We start from the raw sequence: 24,896 nt of genomic DNA on the forward strand, positions 1-24,896 counted from the left end.
AAATATTAAATAAATGTACTATACAACTATATTGGATAAATTGATCAAATTATTTTCTAATTAATGTTTTTCTTAAAGGAGTGCCGACCAAAAAGCTGACAATTATTTAGAAACAATGGAGTATCAATATACGTACAATCTCATATGCACAATGTACAAGCTCCCCGATGAATGTTTATTAAGTTTCCCAAGGTGTGATTAACAAACATTAACCGTCATTTTGCCCGCTAATTTCTCCTAATGTCGCTAAAGGACGCTCTTATAATGAGTAATAACTCATGTGCATTTTATGTGATCGAGTTGGAAATATAAAGGTCAACTTTCGTATTATTATAAAACAAGAAAGAATATAAAAGAAGAGTAGAGAGAATAAAGAGAGTGATATTTATTTCTTTTCTTGAGGGATGAGAGATTATCAGATTGAGAATATAATGAATAAAGTCCTTTTATTTATAGGAAAAAATACTCCTTTTATTTATAGGAAAAAATACTCATACTTCTAATCTTGATAGATATCAACTAGATCGATAGACATTCACTATAATGTAAATACATTTATAATATTCTCCCTTGAATGTCTAGATAGATTATATGTCTCGTTAATACCTTACTAGAAAAAAAATAGTAGGAAAAAAATCAAGTGAAGGAAAAAGAGTACACATCTCTAATAAATATATATTGGCTGCCTCATTAAAAATCTTACAAGTAAAATCCAGTGGGACAAAGCCTCATAAGGGACAAGGAGTACAACACGTATTAACTTTCCCTAATGAGAACATCCTTGAACCGTTGGATCCTGATTTTATGCACCATCTTCTTAAAAGTTGTAATTGGATAAGACTTGGTGAATAAATCAGCCACATTTTCACTATAACGAATCTGTTGCACGTTGACATCACCATTCCTTTGTAGCTCATGTATGTAGAAAAGCTTTAATGAAGTGTACTTCGTTCTATCTCCTTTTATGAATCCTCCATTAAGATGTGCTATGCAAGATGCATTATCTCCATATAAAATTATGGGTAGATTGTCATATTTCACACCATATTGTTCTCGAATGAGATATATCATGGACCTCAACCATACACATTCTCGGCTTGCTTCGTGAATAGCTATTATCTCAGCATGATTCGATGAAATGGCTACGATAGACTGCTTTGTATATCTCCAAGATATTACAGTACCACCACATATGAACACACAACCTATATTGAGATCGAGATTTATGTAGGTCATATAAGTACCCAAAATCAACATGACCAATAAGATCGGAACTGTAAACTTGCTAACAAATTAACTAAAAAAAATGTTATATCAGGCCTTGTAGTATTTGCAAGATACATTAGTGCATCAACTGCACTAAGATGTGGTACTTCATAACCAAGGAGTTCCTCATTCTTTTCTTGAGGTCGGAATGGATCCTTATTCAATTTTTGCATGTTTCTCATTTAAGCAAATATTCTATTGCTTTTGAAAACTCTCCAAAAGTTTCAATGATACTCAAATCATCAAATTACATCTTATGAGGATAATAAAAAGTTTCCCAGAAACTTTATATGTTTCATGCATTTTGAATCCTTTAGGGATTTTCATATGGATATTTGTCAAGTAACAATATCCAACATGTCAAGTGTGACATCTTCAAGTGTCTGGACTGCAAATTAAATAAGTTTTACGCTTACCAAAATGCATCCTTTCAGGTCACTTGATAAATATTTCTACGTCGGCATGCTTAAATTAACGTAGAATTCAGATCCTCATAATCTGTTACAATATTGCGCCAATATTATGTCAAAGATACCGTCGACGATTTATTGTGTTGTATCGATTCACAATGTGACATAACATTTTGAGATCTCATCACTTCATTATTTTCAGATACTTAAACCTCTCATAAGGTTTCATGAAGTGTTATGTTGTAAGCTCTTCAAGAGCACATTGCCTTCTTATCATGATTATTTGCTCCTTATCTTTTTCAAGGATTATTTCTTGGAATCGATTGATCTATCATACTTCAAGCATGCATAGACTTTATCCTTTAAGGACATAAAATATGAGCACTTGCAGCTAAATATGAGATGCTTTTGGCATTTGACTTGAATTATCTTTTGAATGAGGATCTGATGATAATTCCTAACATATTTTATAACTGCTTATAATCTTTCCCTTATGTTAGGAAAACTAATATACATCCTCCATCTTCTTTGAGAAATCCATCTTTGTGCATCATGATATATTTATTAATCGCATACCGCACATCAAAATTATTAGATGAAATAGTTGGTTCCTGACCTTGAACCAATTGATAGGGAAAAAATAATCATAATATACTGGTCTAATGCATACAAGTGCTATTGTATGCATATATCATATTTCATACCAATACATGAAACTTCGTTCTCATTAGTAATGGTTCAACTATTTATGGAAGACATTTAATGCTAAACCATCATCATCAAGATGAATTATCTTGATTACACATTCTGAAAATTATGCTCAATTTATATTGAACAAGTAACTTTATGAATGTCAAACGTAGGTTGACCATGGATGTACATGTGATCAGCTTATTGATGCATCTTTTCAACATATCATGTGATAGGTGAATGCGCCCTTATTCACCTTTTATTCTTTTTCAGATTTTGAGGGATCCAATCCCAAAATTAGTTGGTCCAACCAATTTATCATGAGAACAAGCAACATTAAAGTTCATGAAGAAGTTTCTAATTCTTCAATATATGTTCAATACTCAGTATGCACATCTTCGTAATATCGCAATCGTTCATGTAAACTTATGAACTTTTAATCTAGTAAACTCCAAGTTTACCATGATATGTGTTTTTGCTTTAGTAAATTTCAGATTTACTAGTATATAAATAAATTTCAGATTTACTACTTCAGAAGTAGATTTCAAAATTATTCAACCTCTTTTGGAGGTGAGTTGTGATACAATCACAATCAAGTACACATTTGCATTAATAAGTTTCTCATTCCCCAGGAATGGAATATAATCGTGCCTTAAGCCTATCAAATTATGATAGATTATAACCTCTTTCAAGATTTTGCTACTTCAGAAGCAAATCGAGGCATACATATGACGTAGGGAATTTTTCTCTAATATATCTTATAATCATATAAGCATGTGAAAATATCATCATTTTTTATGATCATTATCATATTGTCCCTCCACGCATATATTCGTGCATTCAATCGCTTCGTCTTCTTTCAGACATATTATGCACTGCTACCACATACACCTCAAGAATGAAATAAGTTGTCATATTTCAGACTTATCATATATTACTACCATATTCACTTCATGGAATGGAGCATATTCAATAGATCGAATTTCATGATTTTTCATTAAACACCAATTATTTTGTCTTAACCATCTTAATATTATCAATATGACGTATTACGATTCAAACTCAACATCTTATCCATATAAAAGTGTCTTAAACATGAATCGATGGGACTTGAACCCAACATATTATCATCATTTTTGATAATATTGTTCTTGAAGAATAAATTTAAAATATAAATGGTTTCAAACCAATTATTTTTCCTCAAATCCAATAATAATTATATTAATAGTAGCAAAAGAAATATAACATAAAGAATTACTAACCTTAAAATCCTTCAGATTTATAATCTCACCTTGTTTGGCAGAGTCTCGGGCTGATAACGTGCTATAAACTAATAAAGAATAAAGAAGAAGAGTAGAGAAAATAGAGAGAGAGTGATTCTTATTTCTTCTCTCGGGGATGAGAGATCCTCAGATTGAGAATACAATGAACAAAACTCCTTTATTTATAGGGAAAAATACTCCTAGTTTCTGACTAAAAGTCAGATACTTCAAATCCTAACAGATATCAACTAGATCTTATTAGATCTTGATAGATATTCACTATAATATAAATACATTTATAATACTTATCTTTTTTGTTTTTATTTATGTGATATTCTAAAATATAAATTTTGATTAATTTTTTGAAATGTAGATGTAGACATCTAAAATTTGTGGACTTTTCAACAAGAATCCAAATTCTGTTAGAATTTTAGGAAACTACTTTACCCTACCCTAAATTTTGTCTGGATAACATATTCCCTGAAACAGGCATATCCCACTATTTAAAGGGTAACATATTCCTGAAACAGACATCTTGAATATTCCATAAATATTAAAAAGATCGGGATCTCCAATATCTCACAAAATCATGGGATATTCATAGAGAGATCGAAAAACGAGATTTCGTAAAGAGATCGAAAAATGAGATTCCACAAAATCATGGAATATTCGTAAAGAGATCGAAAATCGAGAGAAGAATTAAGGGGGAACTGATTTGTAACCACCTCGTTTATCAATAAAATTGTTTTTTTAAAAAAAAATCTACTTTTCTATTTAGTTTGTTTAAAAAAGAATGACTTCTTTTCCTTTTTAGCAATTTTTTACTTTTAATTTTCCACATGCATGCTTAAGACCACAGGATTGAAGAATATTTTGATACATTTGTTATATTTTTAATTTAAGACCAAAAATTTAAAAGTCTTCTTTATTTTCTTAAACTCCGTGTCAAGTTAAACTAAGTCATTCTTTTTGAAACAGATGTAGTAGTATTTTTTTTTCTATAATTTTTGAAACCTATATTTAAACCATAAGATATTGAGGGGAGCAAAAATAGTTTAGTGTACTAAAACTTTCATTATATTCGAAAAAGTATTCAACCATAAAGATTTATTATACATAATTTATTTTGCATTTTTATGAAGGTTTAATTTCACTAGTTAAATTCTAATCCCTTGATTATATAACTACAACTTTATTAACATTTCAAGCTCCGATCAATATCATAAGATATTGAGTTGATTTAATTATAAAAGAAATTATAAGCGAAGTTGGTAGTAATAACAAAAGAAGATGGGAATGATTAAATAAGAAAACATGTTGATGTCAAGATGGTGTTCGGTTGGCGAGAAAGAAGCGTTACTCTCTGAATGAAAAGTTAACTATCATGATAAATCTTGAATACCGTTGGCCAATTATTATAATTATCCAAATTCTCTTCACATTTCTCTTTTCCATTCTAAACTAATTTCAAACTCCAATATACACAAATATGACATTATAGATGTGTCATTTTCTAATACTATTATATAATGCCAAATATAAAATATTTCACCATTATATGACAATAAATTTAACAATGCGATATAAGAAAATTTAAATAATATTTGAAATAAATATTATTATATTCAAAATAATACTTCTTCCGTTTCACAATAAGTGAATTATTGAAGTATTTTTTAATGTTTAAAATAAGTGAATGATTCCCAATTTAAGGTAAATGTTGATTTTTTTTTTTAAATTTATCCTATATTAAATATGCATTGTGAGTGATGTATCATTATTAAAGTTTTGAAATTTAAAAAGAATAAAAATAAAAAAATATAATAGTTTTATATCTTTACTTTTTTTCTTTAACATATGTGTGAAAATTCAATAATTATTGTGGAACGGAGGAGGGAGTAGTACTAAATATGATGCAATATACAATAGGTAACAAGTTCTCTAGTAAGAAATCATGCAAGCACAAGCTGTAAGACAGCACATGATAGTACTGAAATTACTACAGCATTTAAGATGGCATTGGGAAGTGGGGTGGGGGCTAGGAGAGGCCCACAGGAGATTATTGATTTGTTTCCCAAGCACAGCTAAGACTGATCTGGTTTACTACAAAACCCCATGGGCTATGAATTGTTCTCTGTATGTGACACTTCAACTCCCTGTCTTTTTCTATTTTTACCTCCTACCACCTTGCCACCTGTTTCTTCTTGTTTTTAGTTTGGTATACTGCACTTGAATTTGACTAATGTACATTAACATCAAAAAAGTTTTACTGTGAGAGCTAAAATATTTTTAGTCAAAGATATTTTCATAGAACTTATTATCTTTAATTAAGAATGAAGAATAAAAATTAATCACTTTACAAAACTTTTGGTGATTGCTAGCCACCTGTTATTTAAGATTGGTTCCATAATAGTATCTTGTTTTCATCGGAACCTCAAAGAAATTGCCTTTGTCAAATCCTATACTACAATGGTTACGCATTTTTATTCGCCAGCTAACAACATAAAGAGTACGTGCGATTTGGACACTTCTCATTTTTTAAGTTAAATTTTTTTTTTTTACGTTAAAGTAGGTTTATACTCCCTCCGTCCCATTTTACCTGTCTCAAATTGGTTAAGTTGATGTCTCATTTTACTTATCTCATTTTACTTATCAAGATAAGACAAATTTTTCTTTCCATGTTTTACCCTTTACGTTAATTACTTTTTTTTTTTAAATTAAAATATAAGTATCATTTAATAAGAGTACTTTGATAAACTAGCCATATTATTTATTATTCTTCTTAATTGTTGTACCATCCAATTTGAGACAAGTAAAATGAGAGGAAGGGAGTATATTTTTTGATATATGGAACCTTCTATAGAAAAATATTGTATTACTAACATCTTTAAAATCTCAACTTGAAACATTGAACAGTCGCTTCAGGAGAAAGAGTAGAATTTGGGTTCGTGGGACAAGTTATTTTATGTTCATTCAATTAAGATTAGGGGTGTGCAAAAATCGAACCAACCGATAAATCGAATCGATAAAAATGTTATTGGGTAATTGGATTAACGGTTTCTTATTGGTTTTATAAAAAAAATTATTGGGTAAATAGTTCGGTTATGGTTTTAGCTTACTGGGTTATCGATTGGAGATACACTAAATTATTGTTTTATATCCCTATTTATGTTATATATATAAATCTTTTATGTTATATATATATATCTTTCTCTCTATATATATATTATATGCACTACTTATTCATAATTCAGTGAATCATAAAGTATTAACCTATTCAGGGCAATAAATGCACAATATAAAACTCGGTTATTATCGTATTGAAAAGCTTGAAGCATTTATAGCTTCCAACAATTAGGATTCAATTTTTTTCCAAACTAACATTCAGTTCAAGTTTGAAGATTTTTGTAAACTAAAATGCATTGCGTAAGATTTTGGTGGTAACTAAGGTTTCGTTTTTTATGTTAGTTGTTACTATTTCTATTCTATAAATATTTTCTTATTGGTTAAAATGAAAATCGAGCTGTTGAGGACCAAAAATCGATAAATCAAAACCGATAAGAAAATATCTTATTGATTGGTTATTGATTTTACATATTTAAAAATCGAAAATTGATAAATTGAATCAATAACACATAAAATCAAATTGAACTGACCGATGCACACCTTAAATGCCACAATTCACTAGACAAATAATAGCGCAAGTGCATGCAGACTACTATTTCTTTCTTTTTTTTCCTTTTAGGTGATGGGTTCCTATTCAGTATTTGGCATTCAAATTAAAGTTCTAACTAATTTAAATAGCGTACTATGCGGCCATTTAGGGGCTTCATTCCCGACGAAAAAAATAAAATTTTTATACACAATGCGTGAACACAATATCTCTAATTAAAAATAGAGCAATCCCACTTTTTATATAGAGGCGGAGCCAACTTAGTAATAGAAGGTTTGTTATGCTATTAATACATGATTAAAATGATTTTTATGTATATATTATAGATGTTAAACCTCCCTCGCTTGGTAAGTTTTTCTTTAGATTTTAAACTCTACCAGTAGAAATTGTGGTTCCGCCTCTCATTTTAAGTGTCGAGACTATTCCGATATGTCATCGACTTTCATTATTTATCCTTTCTTTTCTTTAGGATGACAGAACATTGTTACAAATTTTATATTATTCTCTAGGAAATTAAGATCATGAATACTGTCAGTGGATTCTGTCCAGTTTCAGCAAGGAAAAAAAGGACATTTATGCTTGCCTCCAAAAAGATAATGAAGAAACTAAGGGCAAGAAATGACAGAATCAATGGGAATGTAGTCCAAGAAGCAGTTTTAATAATTTGATGGTAAATACAAATATGGCTCAACTTAAAACAACAGGGAGTTAGGTATACTTGGACAAATAGGGAGTGGATTATCCCAAAATGGCACAAATAGAGGCCAGTGCTGTGGATCCCTTATTTCTCAGAGCATTTTCCACTAGCTATTAAGGGTGCAAAATCATTTAATTTTTCTAATAAATCTACTACAGCAGAGTGGAATAAATTTGTTGTGTGGTTAAAGTTACAGAAAGTGAAGCAAGTATGAAAAATGCAAGGCGTTTACGGTGTTCTTCGCCTCATCTGCTACAGGGAAGAGAGATAAATTGAAGAGATAATCTCCTTTCTAGCTCCAGATTCCAGTGTTCGTGGAAAGGAGCAGCAGAACAATAGAAATGTATGTTCATGTTTCAGTAGATTTCGTAATTTCCTTAAATATTGTATTTTTACAAGAGTAGTGTCAATGCGGGAAGAAGGAAAAGACGAGTCATTCAATTTCTATCTGTTGTGGGGTGGTGTCCTCCTCTGCTTGGTCATCACTGGCCTCAATTTCTTCAGCTGTAACTCCTGAGGCCTCAACTGTTCTAGCAACCCATTCCTTCAGAGGATCTTCATTCAAATCAAGTCTTAGAAGCCCAGCAAATATCCCTCCCGCAAAGGCAACAGGTTCCTGCATATTTTGGGGGAAAAGTTCCCAAATGAGAAAGCTCGACAGAACAAGTGTCTAACACATGGGATTTTCCAGGCAATTAAAGACCTGATCATCATCCGTAATGTAGAAACAGACATAAATTTAGAGCATCAAATCTTAAATGCATAATCTTCTTTTTGTTTTTTATTTTTCGTAACATCATACAGTCCAGCTTCCCCACTCTTTACTGGCATCCCCTTCTGTGAAAGAGTGTATACATGGATTTGTGCAACTACCTTTGATGTAGGAAAATGACAGTAAATTCAACTAGGTAGTAGGCTATTTAGTCCCACAATGAACACGGAGAAATGATCTAAGCCTCCAAAAGATAACCTTCTCCTCCAAAGAGATGATTTTCACAAAGTTGACTCGAGTTTCCTCACCATGCTCTAGCTTTTCTTCCACTACCGAGCCCTATTGAATTTTAGTATTAGAATAGCAGAAACATTAGATTTGATATTGGCTCAAAGAAAATATTGAAGACAGAGAACTTTTATTTCTTGAATGGTCTGGGGAGATATAGTAGTTTGCTACCATGTTTAGATGGCCAAGTAATACAAAAGAACCTTTCCTCCTCTACTTTTGCTCTTACGATTTTATTCTGTTACAGTTTTTCCTTCTCTCTTCGCTTCCCCCCCCCCCCCCCCCCCACACACACACACACACACAGAGATGCCATACAAACTACCAACCATCAGCAAGAACACGCAAGCTTTTTAACTTAATTTGAAACTGTGATAATAATGTAAAATGCCATTCATATTGTTTGTGTGATATCATATGATGCAAAATCTACTTGTATCAATAAGCACAGATGTCATTAGCTATCAAAATAGTATGATTCAGAGCCTTCTAGATATGAGAACAACACAAAAGCTTAACAGTGACACCACTGGCACAAACTAGTGACATCAGATGATTTAGTTACAAGGCAGTGTGGAACTCTTCAATAAAGTAACATGGGCATAACTTTAGAAAAGTCATTGTGGGACTGGACTTCTAGAATTTTTATAATACTAATGAAAATCAGCACGATGTCATTATCTCAACTTCCCAGCAGATGCACCTGTCAGATTTTGAAGGGCACTAAGAAGAGAACAACATGAGATGGGAACAATAACAACTCAATAAGAACTGCATCATCTCACATAAAAAAAAAGGCTCTAGTAGCAGAAGAAATACTTAAGCATAACTACTAATCAAATGTCTCAAATTTTTCCAATCATGTTGAGCTTTAAGGAAAAAATTAAGCCTGAAAATCAACATTTCGGAATTAATCTAACTTCTGCTTATTATGATTAGAGTTCCTTAATGAGGCGATATGTCCATCAGAATTGTCTTTCTAGAGTTTCTAACTTTCCCAGCAGAGCTGAAGAGTTCAACAGCTTCTGTCATGGATTTCGGTGTATGCACTCTGCATTGTGTTCTTACTTTCTGGTTAAGGATTTCAATCCAGTAACCAAGCACACCGAGCCTTAGGTTTCTTTGTTGTTCAGAGGAGCTAAGCAATAAACTAGCTCGGCAGCATACACCTCATCTTGGTAGCAACCACATACTACACCATGTCAAATACTGCTAAACTGGAGAACTATATAATAAAAGTGAACAACCTTGGTATTCTGGAGTTCCGAGTAGAAATGAACATAAGTTAAGCAGCTCACTCGGAATTCTGATACCCACGAGTACGCTTGGAACTTCTAGGATGTTCCATTAAGAATTACATAAAGCTAACCAACCAGGATGAGCTCCTATATCTTTCACTACAGAAGATATTAACAGTAGGAACACCCTTCCTCCACTCCAATCCGGGCACCAAAAATATTGACCTACACAAGTAATGCCCACCACTCACCAGTAATACTAACCGTCGTGTAAGGCTCAAAACAATTTTCCCTCATTTTCAATTTGTTTGCCTTACTTTCTTTTTTAATCTGTTTAAAAAAGAATGTCCATTTTGGCAACTATCTAATTCTAACTTCCCACATGACATGTTTAATACCATAAGATTAAAGAACATTTTGATACATTTCGCATATCTTTAGTTTAAGACTACAAGATTCAAAAGTCTCACTATTTTCTTAAAATCCAAGTCAAGTTAAAACAACACAAACAAATTAACTAGCTTTAATTACAATTTTCTAAGAAGCAGATATGATAGCATCTTGTATGAAACGAATTAACTAAGAACTTCTCTAAACAATTGCAAAAATCCCCCTTTTTTTGGTTGTGAACATACAGCACCATTTCGTACTCCTGGCGGAACTGGAATCTTCATGATAACAGAAAGAACACTACAGGAATTACCTTTAGATTTATAGGTTTATAGAAATTACCTTGACAGCTTGTTTGAGAATGGGTTCTTGGAAGGGATTGAAGAAAAACGCATTGACACGAAAACCAAAAGGCTTAGCAGTTGCTGATAACGGTGATGTTCGACAAGGTAATCGTTTACCAAATACGGCAGCTTTCCATTTCGTCTGTAGACGGAAAAATGAATATGAGTCAGCAGAATTAACAAGAAGCAAACAGTAACAGTACAGTGGAGAGTGACAATGAAATTAAGTAACTGTAGAACAAGAAGCTGCTGCCGCTGCAGAAATCAGAACCATAGACGACATCTTCTTCCAACTATTGGCTCAAATCCGGCTCGACCGAGCCCAAAAGCCAACTAGATGTCCGCCTATAATGGATGTAACGGACTAGCTTGTTTCTCCAAAAAAAAATAAAAAATAAGACAATTAATTACACGAAAATGTCTAAATTCAAATTTCATTTTCCAGACATTTTAATTTATTGGCTTATTCTATACAATTTTAATACATATATTATACATATAAATATTTTATATGAAAATTATATAGTTTTAATACATAATTTATACAATAATTATAGAGTTTTTACATATTTTATATTAGAATTATATAATTTGTATACACTTTCTATACATATTTAATATATATACATATTTGATAGAATTATACAATTTCTATACATATATCTCATATACATACATATTTTTATAACAATTATACTATTTTTATATAATTATATTTAATAATTATTTAAAAGAAAAAAATAGAATGTTTTTCAGTTAAAAAAATTATAGCAAAAAAAATTGAATATTTTTAGAAAAAGACTAAATGACTCAAGTTGGAAACTGTATCAGTATTGTATATGGACTATATCAATATGGTATATAAACTGTATCTGAACTATATAGGCCAAAATGTTCCAAATTAGGATGGCTATAATGTGAAAATAAACTAGTTGACTGACTATTTTTTGGTAAAATGTCAAACTTGAGCTATTTGTTTTAAAATTGGTCATGTGGTATCTCCCTCCTCGCCCCCATCCACCCCCCACCCCCACCCAAAAAAAGGTCAGATAATATAAATCTCCACAGTTTAAAGCTTAATTACGAAAAAATTTGTCATTTTACATAATCACTGAAAATCATTTTAAATCTGTCGAGATATATAATTAGCTCCTAATGCATTCAATGAAAATATATTTTTCCTTTGTAAAGATACATAATTAGCTTTCGATATATTTTTTTTGATTTTGAATCTATCGAGATACATAATTAGCTTCTGATATATGAAGATTGAAGATACATTTTTCTCAGAATTAATTGGAATTTTTATAATTACTTTATAAGGGCCAAGATTTATATAATATAATAATTTAAGATGTATTTTTATGTTATTGTAAAAAAAAAAAAACAAAAATAACCTTTATAAGGTGGTCTCAATATTTTTGCCTTTTTATATGAATGACGTTTTAACTTTTTCTCATAAAACACATATTTAAGTTATTTCAAAATAGTGAACTTGTGTAATTAATCAGAAGTTTTGTTTTATAACTAAAAAACATATAGTATGTTTTAACTTTTGTCCATTAAATACCATAGAGTACCTCATAAATTAGACCTAACTATATAGTATAAACAATTCATGAGACCCAAGTAAACTTTTGTAAAACGAAAAGGTTCAAAAATACCCTTAAACTATTTGAAATAGCTTAAAAATATCCCTTGTTAAATTTTTGGCTCTAAAATACCCCTCCGCTAAATATTTAGCTCAAAAATGTTCCTTCCTCTAACAGAATTCCACCAAAGATGCCACTTGAATAAAAATAGTCGAGAAAATGGCCAAATACCCCCCCCCCCCCCCCCAAACCTTTACCCCAAATTTTAACTACACATTTATACTTTACTAGGACCCCCCTAAACTATTTTAAAGTGGAATTATTACCCCCTCCCCTTCCGAAAACTGACAACCAGTTATTTGGGATGTGGTGTGATGCACACGCCAACAACATTTTTACACGTGTTTTTATCACTTTTTTTTCATTTAATTTGCTTTTTTCATTTTGTTTTATTCATGTTCTTCCACAATAATTTTTTCTCCATTCTTTTTTTTTTTTTGTGTTCCTTTCTCTTCATTTGAATTTCTTCAATCTCAAACCCTCGTGAGATCCCTTGTTAAATATTAAATTCAAAGTTGACTATTAAACCCAAAATTTAGAAAAAAATAAACCTTTGTTAAGTATAATGTATAAACAACTCAAGTGGGCTTCGTACATTTGCTTCAGGAACGAAAATTCTCATTTATGTATTTGTTATGTGAATTCAATTGCAAATTCGATGTTCAATTGAAACTCAATAATTACTATTTTTTTCAAGAAAGGTGATGTTGAGGAAGCACGCAAATAGTTCGATGAAATGCCCCAAAAGAATATAGGAACTGTATGATTTCTGGGTATGTAAGAAATGAGATGTTAGATTATGCTCAACAAATGTTTGATACAATGCCAAGTAAAAATGTCGTTTTCCAATCTTGTTTTTTTTTTTAATCTATCAACTATGAAAATTGATGTTGAATTTATGATTGTGAAAAAAATTGGTATTGATTTTGATTTTGGTGCTGATTTGATTGTTTCAATTTAAAAAAATGTTGATTTGAATGATGGTTTATGGTTTGAGATTGAAAATTCAACTGATGTAAAGTCAAAAGATTTCAAGATTCCACAAAATATGTATAGAGCATTGTTGGAAGTTTATGTTTCATTTCATGAGAATGATGAGTCTTGGTATGGTAATTCGATTAATGAGTATGTAATTTTGACTAATCTAAGTGTTCCGAGGAATGGAGTTTTTAGGGAGGTGATTATTAGTTTGGATGAAATGATAGTCGCTGTAGTTTGGTTGTTTACTGTGATTTATATCAGAGGATGATGCGAGTCAAAAAGGCATCTTAGCACTCGAGGACATGAAGACGTGAGTGAAGACCCGAACTTGTGGAGATGCCCATCCAAGAAACAAGCTTTGAAGTGTAGAGAACAAGTCTCACACTCCAAAGTTGTTATTGTTCATCCATCACTGTTCATCCGCTCCTTTACAAGGGTTTTTTGGTCATTTGTAATAAGTTGTCCTAGCTATAAATATAACCTTATTAGGTTATTTTAGGGCAAATTTTTGATGATATTTGTAGCCTCTTAGCAAGGTGGAATCCTTGGGCAAGGTGGAATCCTTGTGTTGATCATTTGCTTAGAAACTGAGATTGCTTGGTAATTCCGGTTCCCTTGAGGTCACATAAGAGATAGGTTTAGGTTTTGTGTGATATTAAAGGTCCAAAAGTGAAATAAGCTTTTGAGTTGTTAATATTATACCATTCCTTTGTCAATCTATCTATCTTTACTTTCTTGTAATCGTTTGTCTATATCTAGTGTAATCCGTTTGTGTTCTTGTCTTGTAACCGTGTGTTGTTATTATTGCATCTTGTTCATCAAGTATTGTTGCTGTTTTAGTCTGTTTTACTCTTGATATCACTTCCCTTCTTGTTCTTCTTGCGAATCCAAGAGAGGTCATCAAAAGAGTCCATAGTTCTTGAACTAGTGGACTGATTTTGGTGTTTGTGTTGTTGTGTTCTTGGGGAGTTTGGTACCATTTGGTATCAGAACATGGCTAGATCTTGTTCCAACAAGATCAATCTTGGAATTGCTTGTTAGAAAATTCAAAAAAAAAAGTTGAAATCTGAAAATTCCAAAAAGAAGCAAATCTGTCCATTTTTGTGTCTTGGCTGAAACAATGTTCTTGTTGTGTCTTGATCGAGATTTTTCTTGTTTTGAGTCTAGATCTAGGAGTCATTTTATTTGTTTTATTGTTTCTAGTGTTAGCTTCTTCACTTCTAACACTAAAGAAGTCTAGATCTAGATTTGAGCTTTAATTGTTGATGTTGTTGTTGTGAACCTAAACTTTGGCCTTGTGATTGTTGTTGGTATTGTTGTTGTAGATTCAAAGCTTGGACATGTGGTGTGTTGTTGGTTCAAGGTTTGAACGTGTATGGTGGTTATTGTGTTGTATTTTTAAGCTTGGAAAGGTGTTGTTGATGTTTGGGGTCTAAATTGAAACTTAGAACTTCAAGATTCAAAATATTGTGTTCTTCACATCTTCATCTATTGTTGGGAAAAAGGTGGATGTTTGATCTTGGAAGTTGAAGAAAGAGAGAGTGTATTTTGTTAGTCTTGAAAGACAAATTTTCAAAATTTAAGATCTCTCAAGACTTTTACAACCAATTCCAACCACTCAAAGGACTTTAACAACCACTTTTCCAACAACCTTCTATGATTTAAGGACCATGTTTTAGGAAAATGGTACAAGAAAGTCAAGTCTTCCACTTTTGAATTTGAAAAAAAAGGATTACAAGACTTATATTTCTCTCCTAAAACCAAGTCCACCAAAGTCTAAATTGAAAAAAAAAAATTGACCAAGACTTGAAATTGGACAACAAAAGTAGTGTGGGACTGAGACCAATACGTGGCTGCTACGTTCATCACGTTTACTGTTCACGCAGCATACTTAAGCTCAAATTTTAGATTTTGTAGTTTCCTTTTATTGTTCCTTATTTTCAATTTCGTTGGTTCCAATACTAATTGGCAAACTAGTACTCGTCTACTAGATAGTTAGTTAGTCTTTGTGTTCGTTCATTCGTATTTAGCTTTTGTTGTGTGCTTTTCTAGTTTTTGAGTCTTAGTATTCTTTTTGATTCAAGTTCGTACATTACTTTTTGAGTCGTTTAAAATAAGAATCTAATCCGTCCTCTAGCCACAATTGGAACCAAGTGACCTCATTGGAGTACAAGTGAGTTATCAACACTTGTGAGGCCAATAAAGTGAAAACTTCAAAAGTGTGAGCTTGAGAGTGTGCGGACTGTTTTTATACATTGTGCGGACTGATTTTTTCTAACCTTTAATATGTTTGATGTTTTTGTGTTGTTTGTTTAGTAGCTCTTGATAGATACAATGACGAATGAAGCTGAAATGCCTAGTTGGGTTAAATCCATCATGGTAAAGCTTGATGCCATTGATAGTTAAATAATAGACAGACTGAAAGGGACGGAAGGCTCTCTTTGCAAGAAGTTGGATAATTTTATGGAGCATCAAAGCCTTCCTAATCAAATTTCTGTGAGTGGTCATGCTCTACATGATCTACAAGGTAATCAAACTAACTTTTGCACTCTAGTGAATGAGGATAATAGCCAACTAAGTGTGAATGATAGTTTGTCTTTAAGTGAGCCGAATGTGCCTTTATTTTGTGATGATAATGTACAACTTGAAATTGTCGATATACTAGTTGATCCACCTAGTGTTGAATCCATTATGGCAAGTGATATTACATTGTCTTATGGAAGTCATGACAACCAACTTATGTGTGAAAATAGTGATGTTGAACAAGTTGGACAATTGACTAAACATGACCCTCTAGTTGCTTTTGTTGTAGATCATCCTAGCATAGACGAGATATGTGATTGTATTGGTGGTAGTCTCGGGGAAAGGAATCATGTCCTCCACCCATGTCCATGGATACCCTACCCCTTTGATCCCATTGATTACTTGAGGTGTGATATTGATTCATTTCAAACCATATTCGGGAATGACATGTGTGCATTATGTGATCATGATTATGTTGATGCTAAGCATGTCTTGTATGTAATTCAGGTTTCCCGTAATTGGTGTATCATTTTTGAGAACCCGAGGGATGTTTGGGTATACGTGAAGTTTGAGCCACCTTGGCGTAATGCTATGATTCATTACACTAACCCAAACCCTCATACCTTGAGAAACTTGTGTTTGTTTGTCTTTTCTATCGTTTTGCAAGGTTCGGATTCGAGGACGAATCCTTTCTAAGGAGGAGATGATGATACGGGTCAAAGAGGCATCTTAGCACTCGAGGACATAAAGACGTGAGTAAAGACCCGAGATTATGGGTCTGCCCATTCAAGGAACAAGCTTTGAAGTGTAGAGAACAAATCCCACACTCCAAATCCATTATTGTTCATCCATCACTGTTCATCCGCCCCTTTGCAAGGGTTTTTTGGTCATTTGTAATAAGTTGTCCTAGCTATAAATATAACCTTATTAGGTCATTTTGGGCCAGATTTTTTATGATATTTGTAGCCTCTTTTGAGAGCCTCTTAGCAAGGAGGAATCCTTGGGCAAGGTGAAATTCTTGTGTTAATCATTTGCTTAGAAACGGAAATTGCTTGGTAATTCCGGTTCCCTTGAGGTCACATAAGAGATAGGTTTAGGTTGTGTGTGATATTAAAGGTCCAAAAGTGGAATAAGATTTTGGGTTGTTAATATTATGGCATCCCTTTGTCTATCTATCTATCTTTACTTTCTTGTAATCGTTTGTCTATATCTAGTGTAATCCGTTTGTGTGATTGTCTTGTAACCGTGTGTTGTTATTATTGCATCTTGTTCATCAAGTGTTGTTGCTGTTTTAGTGTGTTTTACTCTTGATATCACTTCCCTTCTTGTTCTTCTTGCGAATCCGAGAGAGGTCATCAAAAGGGTCCATAGTTCTTGAACTAATGGACTGATTTTGGTATTTATGTTGTTGTGTTCTTGGGGAGTTTGGTATCAGAGGAGATGAGGAAGATGATAAATTAGTCTTGGATTGGATGTCATTGTTGAGTTTTTGAAGAAGAAGAAAGAAAATGAATAAAGTAAAATAATAATTAAAATTATATATATTTATGTAAAGAAAATATTAAAAATAAATTTTTAATATATATTTTCGTTCTCACTCTCTTAAAAGAGAGTGAAACACACTTTCTTGTCAGGTCAGCTTTCGAAGGTGTAATAATTTCATTTTTAAATAGTTCAGGGGGGTCATAGGACCCCCGCAAAGTATAAGTGTGTAGTTGGGATTTGGGGTAAAGATTGGGGGACATTTGATCATTTTCTCAAAATAGTCACCTGGACATTCCATATCACTGGTCCACTTATATAATCCCTTTTTAAAAGAAAAAATTACCTAAATGAACAACTTAAGTTCCTAAACTACTAAAAATTCCTCCACTTTTAAAATATTACTTAAATCCCAACATTTATAACTTTTTGGTAAAGTTGAGATACAAGTTAAAACCTCGTATTCAGAAATCGTTACTTTACCAAAAATTAACTCATTTTCTCCTCTTTGTAAGCCTTAATTCCGGCAACAGTTTCTACCCTATTTTTTCCTCTAATTCAAACCTTTGAATTAGAGTAAATTTTTTCCTTAAAATCATCTTCAATTTCTTCTAATCTTATTTTATGCTTTTTTTAAAAATAATTTTGTGCTTAGGTTTATAAAGTAATTTTTCAGTGTTCTTGTTGTGCAATTTCTTTTATTATCATTTTTCAGGCTACATTATTTTGAATTAACAGTATGAATAGAGATTCGGGACCATCTTTTAGTTTTGAATTTTCTCAATTACAAACTATCAAAGAATATGAAGACGTTGTAAACTTCGTTCCTGGTAGTTTTGACTACAAATCTGTTGGTTTTGCTGAAAATAGATCCAAACACAGAAACGATCCACACACTATGAAGAAATTGCAGCAAAAACATGCTAAGAAGGATAAGAAAAAAGTAATTCATGGTTCTAAGAATAAAAGATCTAATAGTTCTGCAAGTAAAGCTCTCGCCAAGAGAAGAAGAGTTGTTGAAGTTATTTCCAGAGATGAGCTTCCTAAGGTAATTGCATGTTCAGATTTGTTGAATATTAGGCCGAGATACATTTTTTCACTTGCATGATATGTCTTAAAATTTATTGTCTTTCTGTTTCATTGATTACAGTTTTCTATGTATCTTGTATTTTTTATGTGTTATTGAAATTAACATAACAAAAGATACAAGTTTATTAGTTTATAGATACATATTGTGTTAACTTGTATCCGTGAGACTGTTAATGCATTGATATGTATCTAGTGTCGTTTTAATTTTATTGAAAGACGTATTACAAAAGATACTTGTTATTTCTTCCAGATACATATTTTACTATCTTGTATATATATTTAAATGAGTATGCATTTTAATGTATCTAATGTTTTATTAGTTTTATTGAAATAAGAAAATGAAAGATACATGTTTTTAAGCTTGAAGATACATTTTGTATTATCTTGTATCTATTGTAGGATGTCTTTAAATGTATTGGAGTGGGTTGGATGAAGTGGAGGCTCGCCTCGGGAGTGTTGTGTGATAAGAAGGTGCCCCTTAAGCTTAAAGAAAAATTCTACAGAGTGGCAGTCCGTCCGACCATGTTATATGGGGCGGAGTGTTGGCCAATCAACAAGGGTTACTAACCTGGCTACACAAGGGCTCTCCTAACTACTAGCTACAACTCACACATTCACACTAGCCTTCTACCCTTATCCGTAACCTCCATACCTTCCTATCTAGGGTCATGTCCTCAGTAAGCTGAAGCTGCTCCATGTCATGTCTAATCACCTCCCTCCAGTATTTCTTAGGGCCTACCTCTACTCCTCTTGAATCTGTCCAAGGCTAGCCTCTCACACCGTGAAATGGGGCATCTGTGCTCCTCTTCATCACAGGCTCAAACCATCCCAGCCTTCCTTCCCGCATCTTCTCTTCTACCGAAGCCACTCCCACCTTCTCCCGGATAATTTAATTTCTAACTCTATCCCCTCTAGTATTCCCACACATCCAACGCAGCATTCTCACTAGCCAGGAGAGTTTGGGTGGGGTGGGTGCCATTGGGCTTGTGAGTGTATGTTACTGCTAGGTGGGAGTCCTATTTCTTATTTTCTTACTTCCTATTTCATATTGCGTTATGCTCGTATTTCCCTTATTTCGTGTTTGTCTGATCTCTATTTGTATTATTCTTCATTCATTATTTATGTTATGTCATCCATCATGCTTCATGTTCATTACGACCTTGTTTACTATTCTTTGTCCTGAACCGGGGGTCTATCGAAAATAACCTCTCTACTTCTTCAGAGGTAGGAGTATGGAATGCGTACATTTTACCTTCTCCAGACCTCACTTTATGGGAATACACGGAGTTTGTTGTTGTTTTTGTTGTTGTATCTATTGTATGATATTTTTACAGTTTTTTGTATATATTGTACTGTCTTATTCTAGATTTGTTGCATCTCATGTTGTTATATTTTTTAATTTTTTTTAGGGATTGAGTTACGTTATAAAGAAAATTCCACCTCATCCTCTTAGATTTGGAAGTTCATGTAATTTAAAATTTAAGGATGATATTAAAGAAGTCGTCGGCCAAAAAGTTTTAGACTTATTTGAAAACACTATTTTTGGATGTTATCTGAACAACCCTCTTTCAAATTACATTGGAAAAATAACAAAATATCTTCTTATGCTCGAGATCGAGCAACTAAATGAAGAAGAGATGCATGTGTTTGTCAAAGACAATATTCTTAGATTTTTCATCTACGAATTTGCCTTGATAACTGGCTTAAACTGTTTTGGTAATGTTGAAGATTTCAAATATGATGATTCTTCTCTGAATCGACTTACGAGAAGGTATTTTCCCCAATCAATGAATGCGGTTGATAAAGAGGCATTGGTGGAATGCTTTTTGAATGGAAATTTTGAAACCATAGAGGATGCCCTGCAGATGGCAATCCTATACTTCATCCACACATTCATCTACTCACAGCTGAATGCTTCTTTCGTTTCATTTTTTGATTTCAAAATGATTGAAGATGAAAAGTATGAATTCTTTTCTTGAGGTAAAGTTTCTTTCTCCAGGTTGATGACCTCACTTATGCAAGAATTTTTTGTAGAGAAGCAGCTTTATATGTTGGGTGGCATCCCTCAGGTTTTTAATGTATAGATGTTTGAACTCTATTCAAATGTTGATACCAAAGTTGCTGTGAAGGAGGGTAATAACATACCTCGTATATTGAATTGCAGGGTTGTTGTAGTCTGGCCTCAGTATAATCAGTTTATGATCGGAATGTTTAGCAAGGTACAATATTGATTAAATTTTTTCATACATTGCGTTATGTTATTTTTAGTTTTAATTGTAATCATTTTTAATGGATAAAATTTTTGTACATAATGTTCATTTTCCAACATTTTTCCTACTGCGGAGGAGTTGGAAAAACTTGATTTGCCGCCAGCTAGTTTTGCATCTGATCATCCAGGTACATCTTCGATGCCATCATCAACTGAAAATCCAGACTAGAGGAGTCATAAATATTAATTACCTGCTCCATCAAGAGTGCTTGCGGAAACAAATGTACTTTTATATGCTCCACTCAAATGTACACCATCAACCACAACTACATGCCTGCAATACTCGAATCCACTCTTCAAAGGTTGCAATGCAACGAACAAATACATGAATTTATTATCCTTTGATTTATGCATTCTAATATGTGAGCTTGGATATACAGAATTTAACATGTATATATATCTAGCCATTTGTCGATTACCATCCGCAGATTTCCCCTTAACATCTAAATCGCACGTTCTTTAGCCCTCCAAGCCTTCTGATAGTTAATGTCTATGCCGAAAGCATTTTCAATATCTTCAATTATATCATTCGGGGTGTGTATACTCTTATAATTGACAAGTTTTGGAGTAGCAAAATCACTAACAAACTCAATTGTAGCTTGAAGTTGAGTAAAAACTCGATCTGTCAATGGGCATGTATGGACATCTTGAAAAAAATCTAACTTTAAAAAGTCCAGTCTCCCGCCGACATGATGCTTCAAAGATCCAAACACAATTCTTTGAACGACATCGTATGACATAGCTGAATCAATGAAAACAAAACTTCAACTTATTTTTCTTCACGTTCTCGAAAAAAATATATTACTAGATACATGAGCTACACAAACTTGTACAACATGTATCTAAAACAAAACTATTATGTTTGTTTCGTATGTTTATATAGATAAAATTAAAACATAATGAGATACATAATGAAGCAGAACTATATAAACTCATATACAAATGAGCAAAATGTATCATTAACATAAAAAAATGTATCTCAGCCTTATTAACATTAGAACAAAAAAAAATTGTAAAACAATAATCAACGAAACGTTAGATACAAAATTAAATTAACGTACAGATAATTAACAACAACTGATACATAAAAAATATAACATATCTTTTCTTGTCCGATCGTTTGACATAGAAATTGAAGGAGTGCTCAATTGCAAACCATGCCATAACTGAAATCAGAGTACACTTGTCCTTGTAGATTTGCCTAAACTTAACATCACTATGTTTGCAATCAGTAATGATCTTGTTCCCCTTCCTATCCAACAAAGGCAAAGGAGTAGAAGAATACATTTATAACTAATTAATTTTGCAACTTTGCTGATGGACTTTCCAAACATATTACTGCAGCAACTTTCCCAACAAACAACATTTCACTAGCAGACTTATCTAATGTAGTGATGATAAGTGGATACGTCCCCAACCCACGCTCAGTTTTCTTAATTTTGACATACAGTTTCACACTCATTTCGTTACGAATCAACAACGGACAAGCATTTCCTTCAACAATGTAACGAGCCTCAATTTTTTTTGGATTTCATCGATTTTCAGTTCTCTAGCAATTGTCGAAATCAATTTTTCGTAAGTTACATATTCACCGATCGTGATTCCATCGCTCTTGTAGCCCACATAGTTGATTTTGTCAACCCAAATACTGGAATGATGTAACAACACAGAAATATTTATTTCAAATACACAAATAAAATTAACAAATACAAAAAAATGATCGTATGATTTTTTTGAACAAGCCATATGAAGCTTTTGCAATTTTAAAACAGATTATGGAAAGGTTTTTGTTTAGAATAGTGGAATAAAAAATTAATTACCATAAATCGTAGAATTTTATTTTATTTTTACCATAATTTGTTAGCTTAATTGTTGTTTAATGTTATGTTATCCGTTAGCTTCCTTAAAAGGTGCTAGTTTGTTTAATTAAAACATGTATCCGTAGTATGTATCTAAGTTAATTAACATGTATCATCAACGGTCAAAAGTTGGAATTTTTATGAGATTTTGGAAATAGTTGGAATTTTTAGTAAATACTAGTAAACACGTCGTTATATATATATATATATATATATATATATATATATATGTAATTTTTACTTTTTAAAATTCATTTGCCCATTAGCTTAATAGATGGATCCTTCTGGGCCCAATAGCCAAAAGATCCAATTCAATCAGCGAATAAAAAAAGATATTATCGATTAGAATCTCTCATTTGACTTCTCAAAGAAATCGTTAAATCTTGAAAAATCAATCTAGAGTTCCTTTTTAGTTCACTTAGCTAAACAATGATACTTTCCCATTCCTTTTAGAATTGTATTTATTCTTCTCCAATTTTTTTAAAAAAACTTTTTTCTCCTAAAATTTGTATTCAAAAACATATAAAATTTCGGAAAACACAGACCGCAAATAAAAGCTATTCACATCATTGCTTTCTTCCTCATGCAAATTAAAAGTAGTAGACTAAAGTAGTGAAGGTTCTTCACTCAAAATACAATTTAAAGGAATTGCACAATACTCTATGCTAGAATTATATGGGTGCTCCAAAAATTTACAAAAATAAAAAATAAAGTATTTCAACCCCTTCAAATATTTTATCTCTCAACAATCAGTAGTAGCACCTACATTTTTTCGCTTTCCTTCTGAACTTCCATCGTAGAGGTATCTTTGTTAAGCATATGGGCTGATGAGTTTTAAGAAGAATTATACATGAGGACAGTGATGTAGAATATTCAGATGACTTCTTTTTTTATCCAGATGGCATTTTTAGTGGAATTTTGTTAGAGGAAGGGGTATTTTTGAGTCAAATATTTAATGGAGGAATATTTTTGAGTCAAAACACTAACGAGGTCTATGTTTAGACTATTTCAGATAGTTCAATAGTATTTTTAAGCCTTTTTCATTTGTAAAATGTCTCAGCTAAATTTTTCCTCTAAAATGAAAGTTATAGTATCTCATATTATAAGTCTAACTTAGTAATACAATGTAAACTGTTGTGGATGAAGTTTATGTTAGAGCTCCATACCTCAAGATCACCATTGAAATATAAGTAGAAAACCCTAGAAACTATGGAGACGAGGAGAGAGAAACTAATATCATCTCTTATTCAACTGAGAAATTCTAGAAGGGTCCAAGGTATTTATATTTACACATTAAAATGAGAAATATAAAAATACAATGGGTAAGAAAAATAAATGGGCTTCTTCCGATTATTTCATCAATTGGGCCTAAGTGATTGGGCCATCGTTAATACCCCCTCAAGTTGGAGGGAGTGTGCACGCCCAGCTTGGAAAGAAAGTGATGATGAAGTAGGTCACTCAGTGATTTAGTCATAATGTCAGCTAGCTGATTAGCAGAAGAAACATGAGGTAGGGAAATAAGCTGAGTAGCAAGGCAATCGTGAGCATAGTGGCAATCAATCTCAATTTTCTTAGTCCGTTCATGAAAAACAGAATTCTTGGCAATGTGCAACGCAGCCTGGCTATCACCAAAAAAATAGGAACAAGAGAAGAAATATTGAGACCCATGTCAGCAAATAAAGAGAAAGCAGACAATGAGAAAGGAGTGGCAGGCAAAAAAATGCCCTGATCTAGAGCATTCAGCAGATACCGGAGAACATGAATATCAACTTTCATACGAGCAACACAATGGAACTGTAAGAACTGACTCATGTGCTATCAACAAAAGATATATCATGCCTAGTATGTTGCAAAAAATTGAGTTTACCAACAAGGCGCCTGAACACAGATGGCTCAGGTAATGAATCACCTATGTCTGGAACCAGCTTCGCAGAAGGTTCCAAAGGAGAAGCAACATGAATGAAATTGGAACAAAGAAATTCATCTAGCAGATCAGAAATATACTTATGCTGATGCATAAATAACCATCATTAATTCAAGATCAATTCGTGTAAAGCTCCATACCTCAAGA

The 24,896-nt window shown here is 32.4% G+C and overlaps 1 protein-coding gene across 2 annotated transcripts; it reads right to left on the reverse strand.

Annotated features, from left to right (window-relative positions):
* Positions 1 to 8,266: 8,266 nt before the first annotated feature.
* Positions 8,267 to 11,400, reverse strand: LOC107862747 (UPF0426 protein At1g28150, chloroplastic). 2 transcript variants are annotated; one of them, XM_047409618.1, is made up of 4 exons: positions 11,203 to 11,399; positions 10,969 to 11,112; positions 8,969 to 9,049; positions 8,267 to 8,614 (listed from the first exon to the last, which is right to left on the reverse strand). In XM_047409618.1, exons 1-4 carry the CDS (start codon positions 11,251 to 11,253, stop codon positions 8,432 to 8,434), a joined length of 459 nt encoding a protein of 152 aa, XP_047265574.1. In that variant the 5' UTR covers positions 11,254 to 11,399; the 3' UTR covers positions 8,267 to 8,431. The 2 variants fall into 2 exon arrangements, with proteins under 2 accessions (XP_047265574.1, XP_016563882.1); XM_016708396.2 differs by lacking the exon at positions 8,969 to 9,049 and having other exon boundaries at positions 11,203 to 11,400.
* Positions 11,401 to 24,896: the final 13,496 nt, after the last annotated feature.

This window comes from Capsicum annuum, chromosome 3, assembly GCF_002878395.1.
Source record: "Capsicum annuum cultivar UCD-10X-F1 chromosome 3, UCD10Xv1.1, whole genome shotgun sequence".
NCBI lineage: Eukaryota > Viridiplantae > Streptophyta > Magnoliopsida > Solanales > Solanaceae > Capsicum > Capsicum annuum.

Coding starts and splice junctions, on each gene's coding strand:
- LOC107862747 (XM_047409618.1), bottom strand. CDS start 11,253: ATGTCGTCTATGGTTCTGATTTCTGCAGCGGCAGCAGCTTCTTGTTCT. Junction 9,050..10,968: donor TTCTCAAACAAGCTGTCAAG/GTAATTTCTATA, acceptor AAAATTCAATAG/GGCTCGGTAGTGGAAGAAAA. Junction 8,615..8,968: donor TCATCTCTTTGGAGGAGAAG/GTTATCTTTTGG, acceptor CAAAATATGCAG/GAACCTGTTGCCTTTGCGGG.